General features: G+C 47.4%; 1 protein-coding gene across 1 annotated transcript; it reads right to left on the reverse strand.

Moving 5' to 3' along the window:
- Positions 1 to 820: 820 nt before the first annotated feature.
- Positions 821 to 10,887, reverse strand: LOC130146403 (serine/threonine-protein kinase SBK2-like). The gene is made up of 4 exons (XM_056332511.1): positions 10,798 to 10,887; positions 2,922 to 3,111; positions 1,967 to 2,169; positions 821 to 1,698 (listed from the first exon to the last, which is right to left on the reverse strand). Exons 2-4 carry the CDS (start codon positions 3,100 to 3,102, stop codon positions 1,129 to 1,131), a joined length of 954 nt encoding a protein of 317 aa, XP_056188486.1. The 5' UTR covers positions 3,103 to 3,111; positions 10,798 to 10,887; the 3' UTR covers positions 821 to 1,128.
- Positions 10,888 to 11,262: the final 375 nt, after the last annotated feature.

Here is an 11,262-nt window from a genome sequence, read left to right on the forward strand (position 1 = left end):
GCTCTACGAGGAGAGAGCAGTCAGTCTGGAGGAGGATGAGGAGTGAGAGCAAGGCAATGGTGTAGGACTGCTAGGAGGTATCACTAAGGCAATTTTGATGGGGTTATTCATACAGATAAATTTATGTAACCTGTGGTTACAGCTCCTCTGTTAGCCTTTCCCGGTGATGCCCAGGCCAACCACCCTCACAGTGCTACTGTCTTCTTAGCTCAATCATACATGTGGATGTTCATGAGAGTGAGCTCACTTTTCCACTTGCACCTAAGCCACTCAGGGAGGCAGAGGGGTGAACTGTGCTTTACCAGGGCTCTCAGTGTTTGCAGAAGGCCATTCTCCTAAGTGGCAGGAATTAGAGGGGAATTTTTGTGCAAACTAACACTAAGACTCCTGCTGCTAACAACCTCTGTGCACAAGAGCCTGTCTGTTAGCTGGTTCTGAACAGAAGGAAATGGGAAGAAACCTATGGCAGTGGGTAGGTTACAATGTGTGATTCCCAGCAGCTTTCTCCAGCACTCCACCTCCATGGCTCCCACCACCTTCTCAACACCATCATCAGTCCCCAGCTACCATCTGCAGTCATATGCTGGGGGGTCCCCAGCACTTCTAACCCACCATCCTGAAGCCACCCTTCAAGGATCCTGATGGAGGCCCAGGCAGCATCCAGGGGTGGCCCCTGCCTTGCGCAGGTTCTGTCGTGCCCCTGCTCCCCCACAGCAAGTGGGGCCCCACAGGCCTTTTGTTATGAGGGAAAAAGAGCCACATACAGAAACACAATAGTACATATTTTGCTCTATTTTGAGACAAGGCAGGTGCTGCAGCCCCTAGAAAATGCCCTGGAGTCCCTGTTGTCAGGAAGCGAGAGGTGCCTCACATGCAGATAGATATTTCCAAGAGGAAGGAGATGTTTTCGAGCCCCAAGGAAACACGAGGAAGTTGCACTGGGCAGCCATGGGGTTAGGACCATCAGGGGGGGAAGGAGCCTGGCTCCATGACAGCAGGGAGAGTACTGCAGAAAAGTTGCTCTCTGGGTCATCATGGCCTCTCACGCCCGGGCCATTGTAATGCCCCAGACCCCACAGCCCCTTGCCAGGTGAGGCATGCCTTCCCTCCTCCCATGGGGAGCAGGCTCTAGGGCTTCACCACAGCCTCCTCGCTGTGCCCATCCTCCAGCCTCCAAGGGCAATCCACATAGCGCAGCGCCCCACTGACAGGGCCACGCTTGGTGGGATCTAGGGCCAGCAGGCTCCGCAGCATCAGGGCAGCCTCAGCCGTCAGGCGTTTCCAGTGGCGGGGCAGGTCCTCCTCCAGGCCTGTCTCCTGCCACAGCATGAAGTCCTCAAAGAAGGGGTCATCTGGCAGGCTCTGCTCCCAGGGGAAGTAGCCTGTCAGCAGGCAGAAAAGCAGCACGCCGAAGGCCCAGGCATCCAAGCTGGTGTCAATGGGCACCCCCTGGGCATCAGTGGTGTTGCTCAGCTCGGGGGCGGTGTAGGGGATTACCCCTGCCACCAGCTTGAGCTTGGTACCCTTAGGCCGTGTAAGCCCGAAGTCAGTCAGCTTGATGCGCCGGCACTCGGGATCAAAAAGCAGCACGTTCTCAGGCTTGACATCACGATACACGAGCCCTCGGCTGTGGATGAACTCCAGCGCGCTCACAAGCTGCTTGGCACACTGCTTCGCAGCTGGCTCGGGGATACCGTCCTGCACAGGGAGAGAGGCAGGCGGTATGGCACACGTGGGGCACCTTGGCAGCCCTGCCAGCTGCGCTGTCACCTGCGTGCTCTACACTGGGGGACACTTTTGCATTTCTGGTCTTGCAAGCCTGAAGCTGCTTCAACACTATAGACCCCAGAGAGACCCACAGCCCACTGCCTTTATCGCCCTCCCTCCGACCCAGGCAGACTACACAGGGACAGGCAGACAGGAGGACAGTCCCAGTTCCCATGGCCTTGTAGCAGCGCTCACTTACCCGGGGTTTGATGATAGAAATGAGGTCTTTGTGCAGTGCTGGTTCATAGAGGAAGCCATAGTATTGGCTGGACTCAATGGCAATTCCAAACATGCCGATGATGGCAGGGTGAGTGGCAAGGGAAAGCGCCACGCAATACTCGTACAGGAAGGTGTGCAGCTTGGTACTGGCTTTGGGTAGCAGCTTGAGAGCCATAGGAGTCCCTGGGGATGGGGAGAGTGGGTTAGACATCCCTGAAAGTCACTTACCCCAAGGCCAGACAGAGAAGGCACTGAGTAGCCATGGGTCTCAACACTCACAGCCACAGGGAAGTCTCTGGGATGAAGCTTTCTGTGGTTATATCCTGTGGACACCAGATCTGGGAGCAGGCATTGCCAGTGTGAGTTTTGAGCCAGTCAGGGCATGCACAGGAGCACCGGGCAGAGCAAGGGAACTTCAGGCTACATGGGCCATCAGTCTGGGATGAGGAAGAGTAGTGTCAGGGCCTCTGGGCACTCACAGGCCTTAACAGCCTGGCAAACCCCACCTAGGACCCCCACTCACACATTCTCTCCATGGGCCTTAGGGCACCATTGAAGTTCAGGCTTGGGGCTTCACACTCTGCCTGAGCTGTGTGGTGGGACTGCTGGTTTCCAGCTGTATCACACCCACAGTGGTGCCTAGCCATGAACCCTATTGATCCTGACTTGTGGATTGACATCCCAGCTTGACCTTGGACCTGCTGCTTCACTGTAACCTTGCCTGATGTTCTGGGCTGCCCCCTGGCATCACCTTCTCCTTGGCCGGGTGCAATGGGATGATCCCTGGCTGGGGAGGTCTCTACCCCACCGGTCTCCCTGGGGACCCCCCATTGTACCTGGTGCCTGGCCCCAAGGAGCCACCAGCCCACCCAGCGCCCTGGTCAGCAGAGAGGAGGCAAGGCACAGTAGCTCATCGGGCGCAGTCGGTTCCTTACCTCTCTGCCTGTGGGTCACTAGCATCACGTGGCCATACTTGCCCCTGCCCAGCTCCTTGATAACCTCATAGTGTTCGGCCACCTCGGTGCGCACCAGGCTCTGAGCTGTGATCTCCAGAAGCTCATCTAGCACTGTTGGTGCTGCTGTCCCTGCCGCTGCCACAGCTGAGCTCTCAGCCATTGATGAGCGCTGCAGAAACACCACAGCCCAAGTCAGGAACATCACAACATGCACAGAAAAAAAACAGACTGGACACGCCATGTAAATCCTGCCATGGCAGGGGATATTTCTGCCACTTGGAGACTGAGCACTCTTGTAGCTGTGCTAGAGTTGAGCTTGTGCTTTTATACAGTACACCTCTGGGCAAAGCCCCTCATCATATATAAAAGGTCCCTTTATTGAAGAAGACCTCCTTCAGTCCTCTAATCCTTCCTGGCCTCCAGGCAGGTGCTTTACTCTTGTAATTGAAATCCCTGGAGCCTCTAATTTCAAAGACCTGGATCACCTTTCTGTGCCAGCTATACTAAAGCTTGGCCTTCCAGGCCTCCTCTTACTCTAGTCTTCAAAGTGTTAGGCAACAAGCAAAACATTAGCAGGGTCCCAGATTATCAAGCATGACCCAGTCCTCTTGCTCTCCTTAGCCTATTGCAGCAAGACCGTGTCTCTCTACTCAGAAACCCACCCCTACTGCTCATTGAAGAAAGTCCTTGAGGCAGTTGCCCCTCAGGCAGAGGCACAGCTAGCCCATTATAGAAAAGGGACTGCTAGTCAGAGCCAGTGTGCTCTGAGCAAGTCGAAGGTTGCTCAGTACCTCTGACTGATGACACATCTGCTGACATTTCTGACCCAAAGTCACTTATCTGTGCAGCCAAGGAACTTAGGCAGGAAGGAAGCTTGGACTTCAATGGCATTTTGAGCTACAGCCAGCTGCTTCTGACCCATTTCAGAGAAATGCTTTTTCAGTCCCCTCAGCCAGCTACAAGGCAGCATTTTAAGGCACCTGTGGCAGCACTCTCCCCATGACTATTTCCCTATGCTCTGAACACAGGCACTCCAGGCCTGGGAACCCATCCTGGCTTTGGAGCAAGGTCACAGAACCAGAGTCACAGGATGGTCAAGGTCAGAAGATACCTCTGGAGATCACCTAGTGCAACCTCCTGCTCAGAGGAAGGTTAACTAAAGCAGGTTGCTCATGACTGTGTCCAGACTGGTTTTGAATATCTCCTGGAATGGAAACTCCACAACTGCTCTGGGTAACTTCTTCATGTCTGGTCACCATTATGGAAAAAAAACTTTTTCTTACGCTTAAATAGAAATTCTGTGTTTCAGGCCCACTGCCTCTTGTCCTGTCATTCTGTATCACTAAGAAAACTCTGTCTGTGTCTTTTTTACAGGTATTTACACACATCAATAATATGATTCCCTTGAGCCTTCTCCTCTTGAGGCTAAACAAGTCCTAACTCTCTTAGCCTCTCCTCGTATGAGAGATGATCCAATATCTTAATCATCTTCACAGACTGGATGTGTTCCAGTATGCCCATATCATTCTGCTGAGGAGGCCAGAATTGGACCTGCTACTCCAGATGTAGCCTCACTAACACTGAATAGAGGAAGGATCACCTCCCGCGACCCGCTGGTAGCACTTTGCCTAAGGCACCCCAGCATGCAGCCCAAGAGCCTGAGTGCTGCAGCATTTTCAGATGAGTCTTACACACTGTGCAGTGAGCCAGAGCTCTGATGTAAACCCAGTGGCTCATATCTGCACCTACAAACTCAGGATCTCTTCCCATCAAATATTCCATGATAAAGGCATATCACATGATGCCTTTCTGGGGAGGAAACAGGACCTCACATTGCTCAAAAGGAATATGGCATCCTGGGAATATGAGTGGGAACAGAAAGAATTAAGTCTTTTCCCTTAGTTTTTACATTACTCTATCTGTGACAGAGCTTATTACAGTTCCTTCAGGTCCCAGCCCCCACTGCTGCTAGCAACCTACAAAAAGGCTGGAATTGTATAGGAGACAGGGACTATTTGTGGGACAGTTCCCCTTCTTTTCCCTTCCCTTCTTGCCTAGACAGCACTGCTAAATCTTATCCAATTCAGAAGCACAAAGTAATTGGCTCCATTTTTCTGCAAAGGCTTTGCCTTGATGTGAGAGCCAACAGCAGCCACAGTTAGTACAGTCCACAGGGAGTTCAACAATGAACAAATGCATGCATGGGAGGGTATGAATGGAAGGCTGGGGAGAAATTTGCAGGGGAAGACAGTCTGAAAAGTATTTTAGAGAATTTGCTTTGATGTCCTCCTGTTTGCTGCCCAGCCAGCACAGCTTGTGAAATTCCACACAGCAAGGGCATCGCAGAACCCACAAATGGACCCACACGGCCACTAACATTTCCAAGATGGTGTTGCCACATTGAAATGTTAAAACAAACAGTTGAAAAAGCTTTTTAAAGAGTCCTAGCTAGGAACATAGTGAAAAAACTTAAAATGTAATAGAACTTTGAAAGGCATAGACCTCTCTTTGATATTAGATAGGGTAAAGCCGCACTAAATGGGGAGTGGAACAACAGGGGAGACGTCTGCTTGTCTTGTGCAGAACACATTAGATTTATATTTGTGAAAAAAATATCAGAAGATCTTTTCTGTAAGACAGTGTTCCTCCTATATCAAATTCATGGTCATATACAAGTTCTTGTCAGCAAATAGTTCATGATCTTCTCACATAACTTAATTTCTCAAACTTCAGTTAGATAAAATTTCTTCCCTTGTAGCCTAGCCAACTATCAGTGCTATCTAACCCAAAGTTAGAATCTTTTCACTGCATCCACTTAGTGTATTATTCAATAATTATATAATTTTCAATATCTATTCATTAATCTGGTTTTTATTTGTATTGAATTATTTATTATATGATTCATCTACTCTGTTTTTTATATGATTAATTCATTCTTTCCTATTTACTGTGTGAAAACTTGCTTTTGTGAATGGGACAATGTGCTTCTCTGTGTATTCTTGGTTTTCACTCCAGCTTTGGGAGTCAATACACTTCAGTCCATAAGGTTTTGCAGTAAAAAACATTCCAAAAAGCTCTTGTGTCTTTCCACTCCATATTTCAAGTGAGCTGCAGTACAGGTTGCAAGGATCCTTAATTCCATACATGGCCCCATTGGCATGGGAGGGCAGATTGTCTGGGTACAGAGTAGAACATCAAAGTGAAATAGCCTGGAAAAACAGAGCAACCGGAGGATATGAGTAGAGCATCTTGAGGAACAGTGACAATCCTGTGGGTCTGATCAGGGCTTCATATGAATGAAGCCCCAGCTGTGGTCACTCCAGAACAGTTTGCAGGCTTTGGCTCTTGCTGCCCTTGAGTAAATTGATTACAGGATGCAGTCCATACCTCAAGGAATAGCCAAAGGTGTCAGGTCTTTCCCTGAGATACCACTGCCATTAGCTAGGAAGCTCAGTGAGAGCCAGATTTAGGTCACTACTGAGTAGAGTGTGCCTGCGTGCTCTGCACCTGTCTCTGTTACCTTCTAGAGTGCCATTTGCCCTTTGCAGAATGACAAGCACTGGGGAGGAGGCCACCAGGCCTGGCCAGGATGCACTCACCATTTGGCTGTGCTGTACTGAAGATAGAAAGGAGGGTCCTTTTCAAAACTGTTCTTTCCTCCACTGTCCTTACTGTCTTCATCCCTGCTAGGGGTCCTGTTTCCAGGCTGTCAATATGTGAAAAACCCTAATTCCACAAAAGAGTCTCTGATTACAGCAGCAAGAAATTCACACCCCTTCCACTATCAGGAGATGCTTCCTAGCTTCCTGAGTTGAGAAGGAGCCAGCCGACAGAGATATAGTATCTTAGTCTAGGAAATGTTATTCCGGAAATGTTATTCTAGGAAATGTTATTCTTCAACCAAAATGATTAATATATTTGGTCCAATAAAGCACTTCATACATGTCAAGAGCCAAAGACAGTATAATCTCTGTATAACAGAGATGGTGCTATGACATCAGGATCACAGAGGGTTTTAGGCTTTAAGGGAGCTCTTGAGATCATCTAATCCAATTCTCCTGCTCAAGCAGCAGCAGCTGTAGCAGGTTATCTAGGAAGGTGTCCAGTCGAGTTTTCAATATCTCCACAGATGGACATTCCACAACCTCTCTGGGCAACCTATCATGCTGTTTGACCACCCCCAAAGCTTTTTGGTTTTTTTTTTTTTTTTAAATGTTTTCTTCTGTTTACATGGAATTCCTTCATTTTAAGTTGTGCACATTGCCTCTTGCCCTGTCAATGAGCACTACTGAGAAAATTTTTTCTCCCTTTTCTTCATTCCTTCTCATCAGTTATTTATATACACCAACAAGATTCCCTCTGAGCCTTCTCTTTTCCAAGCTGAAGAGTTTCAGCTGTCTCAGCCTCTCCTCATATCAAAGACACTCCATTAAAAATGGCCTTGAGCGTATGGCACGTAGGTCCATTTTCTTGTCTGATCTTCTACAGAGCTTTAACCCTAACTCAATAACCAACATTTAGGGCACCTCTTACAAAAAGTCATGCAGGCTTGATCCAAAGACAAACTTTGGTCAACTATATATAAAAGCCAGTGTTAATATTCTTGCTGTTACATATTTATATGATATCCTAATCTGAATTTACCTAACCTGCTGCTAAAATTTCTCAGCCAGAGAAGAGTTTTTTGGTGCCTGTTATATTTCTCCTGACTCTTGCAGGGTTTATATGCACTGTGGTCAGAGGTATGACCACAGCCTATGAGAACGTATTTTAAACTAGATTGAGTAAAACTAGCAGGGTACAGCCTGAAACTCAGACTATGTATTTAACCAATGCTTTATTTAGGCTTCACAAACCATCTGGCACACTCTACTTCTGGGGTGACCACATCAGTTAGTTAAAAAACAGGTAGGAAGCTTCCAGAAATTGTTGTCACATTTTGAATTTTGAATAAACATCAAAATTTTGAATTTTGAATAAACATCTCCATGCTCTCTGATCAAGACACTTCTCAGTCTTCTTATTGGTTAAATGCCTTCAAGCAACCTTCTGTCCAATTCTTAAATCAAGGCCTATTCTCCAGCTCTCAAATCTATCTTATGGCTCTTTTCTGAAGCCTCACCATTTTTTCACACACACACACGCACACCACACACCCCCCATTAAAACACCAGCTGCTCCTGAGGGAACGCCTCCTGTGACGCATTCAGCTAGAATTACCCTCTGCCTTATGCTGTGGCCCCAAGATGTCTTTTTGCAGGAACGTCACACTGAGAAGCTGCACTACCTTATACATCCATTATGACTCCAAAGTTTTTCCAAATTACTGTTGGGGTTTTTTTTCAGGAAAAAGTCCACTTCCTCTTTAAGTCACTTTTTGGGTGCTGCCTGCTTCGTTTCTACCTGAATACTTTTGTACCATGTTTAATAAAGCACATTTTGCTCAAACAGACTTGGTGTATCAAGTAATTCACATCACTTGGTGTCTCTGTTGTTATCTAAGTGCCGTGTTCATTTCTGTCTAGGGGCTGTGTAAGGACCCTACCTGTGGGGGCTTCCCATTGACCTCTAAGTCATTGGTGGGACTTTGGAGCAGTGCTCAGCCCAGTATTGGTTCATAGAGCACCTGCCAGAAACGTCCCACCCACTCATCATTCCCTGAAAGCTACCTGTACAAATTCATCTTGGCATTGGTCAAAACCAAGAAGCCACACATTTTTACTGGATTTTAAAATAAGCCAAATACAGTGGATATTAATGTATTTTATTGGTGTCCTCACTCTACACAATTCATTTTATTAAATCCTGACTCTGTTATAATTTTTTACCTTTGTCAATGATCTAGAAGTTCTAGAGGAAAGCACTGAAATCATCCAGAAAATGTTTGCAAATGACACAAAATGGGTTTGGGTAGATAATGCATTGCTTGATCAAACTAGTACATGCACATACACACATACAAACACCTTTCAAACAACCAAAGAAGTCAAGAGTTTATTCTGGTATTGAGTGACAGAATAAAAATTAACGTGTTATTAATTAGACAATTCTAAGTTCTTCATGCTGCTTTGCAGATAAAATGGGCACCGTGTGAACTCAAAAATGTAGATCTGGTACAGCCTCATTTCCTTGGCAAGCCTTAGTATGTAGGATGATACAGAATTGCACTAGAAATATCTACAGTGATACAGATACACAACTTAAAGATACAGAAACAAGTCTAAGAGAATAACAGTACAAGGGTTACTGATGTTTCAGATTCCACTTTTGCATTCGTTCTGCAAGAGTATTGAAGAGAATGCCCAAAAAGTGTCAGACACAGGAAACATCAGCAGTGAGTGGCAAAATGGCATTTTCCAGATGCTAAATTAAGAAAATGAGCTTCACTGTAAATGAAAAAATAGATATAGCCATTCAGTTTTACATAGACTAAGATAGATTATAACAAAATAACAGATCTGCTCTGAGGCGATATGCCTCTTACAGTGAACTCTAGTTTCTGCAGAGGTTCCTATACACAGATGCCCTGAGACAGTCTGAAATTTAATCTCTGAAAATCAGCTGAGTTAGGAAAGCTGTATTTTTTAAGAGCTGGCCACCTGCTAACGACTTTTGCGCTAGAACTGAGAGTATCATGCACCAGTGGATTTCATATTTTTATTAGAAGTGCATTCCTTCCATTTGCTCTGCTTTGCATTCTTCTTTATCTACTTTTTAATGATATTTTTGGAATGTTAAAAATATACTTATGTGAAATCTTGGTTTCTCTAGGGTAAATTTCCTGAATTCTTCTGAAGGACAGCTGATGGGTCAACAGAATTAGTTCTTGGATGTTTTCTTTCTTTTTTATGGTATTGATGAGATCACAGTTCAGCAAGCTAGCCCTGGTGTCCAGAGTCTGATGGAAAAAGGACCAGATTAAAACCATGAGCAAGGCAACAGGGCTGACAATTACAGGGGAAACTTCCAGGGGAGCAGTCTTTTTAGCTTATCAAACAGATAGCAAAGAATTGAGACTACCATCTGTATGTACCTTTGTGGGAACTAGAATGTCACTGAAGAGGGCTCTCCCAATTAAGTTAAAGCATTATAATAAAACTAATAGCTGAAGCCGAAATGAGGCAACCTCAGTTGCGGTGCAGATTTTGTGAAGAGGGATATTTTCCCCTAAAAAACCCTCATCAAACAGTATGGAAAAATACCCTTCCATCTCTCGAACTTTTAAATTAAGAGCGGTACTTTTTTCCCCTTAAAATGTCCTCTAGTGCAAACCACATTTAATGCAGAAAAGGGATCAGAACATGTTATCGCAGCGGTTGTTTCTGGCCTTATTGCTGGTACATTTACGAGCTGCTTCTTAAAACTGGTCAGCAGGCTAGTGTTTAATCTCACCGTGGAGAACCGCATGACTGTCCCCTTAGCTGTATTACGTATTGCTCTTCTTGGGCAGAAACACCTAGCAGGGTCCCCAGAGAGAGAAAGCCTCTCCCCAGAAAGCAGTACGCCACAATCTCCGCACAGCAGCCTCCGCAGACAGAAATCGGCAGCAATCTCACTGGCACAAGCCACATCACACCCTCCTCCCAACCAACCAGCTGGTACTGTGGCACCATCCCAACGGACACAACCGGACACAAAGCAACCTTTTGGGGCAGAGCCACCTAACGAGCTCACCATCAACCAGATGTGGGAAAGCGGGTGCACTCCACGTTGTGACGGCGTGCTACACCGGAGTCTCCAAAACCTATTTGTGAGGGGTGGGTGCCCTTTTACGTGCCTGTCCAGTCTCATTCATCCTGCCACGGCTGTAACTTCTCTTCCCACTCGCCTTCCCAGTCCGTACCAAGCCTCTCACCTTCTCCAGCAGCGCAGCGCTGACGGCCGGCCGTGGGCTGCCTCGCTTCCCTCGCTGCAGTCTCCGGGCTGGGTTCAGCTTGCGCCGAGCAGCCGGAGGGGCTGCCAGGCATTACGGGGCTAAGCGTGACGCTCCGCCCCTTCCCCATGGCTCTGGCCCTGGGGCACGCTGCCTCCCCGCTGAAGGTGACCTCTGGGAGGGAAGAAAAGAGGGGGAACCAGGGGAGAAAGGGGCTATCCATCTGCCCTGTTTATGGAGGGGGAGGTGTGGCAGGGACTGGGGTGGGGTTGTTTCTGCTCTAGCCATACCATCATAAGCCCCAGGGACCCTTTGGCAGACCCACCCTTTTCAGCCCTTCCCTCCAGCTTGGGCTTCCCTTGCAGCTGAGGGAGCAAAGCAGCTCCCCAGGCTGCTGCATGGTCCTTGCTCTGGGGCTGTCCCAAGTGAGAGTACGTGTCTGATGGC

Source organism: Falco biarmicus, chromosome 3 (assembly GCF_023638135.1).
Source record: "Falco biarmicus isolate bFalBia1 chromosome 3, bFalBia1.pri, whole genome shotgun sequence".
Lineage (NCBI taxonomy): Eukaryota > Metazoa > Chordata > Aves > Falconiformes > Falconidae > Falco > Falco biarmicus.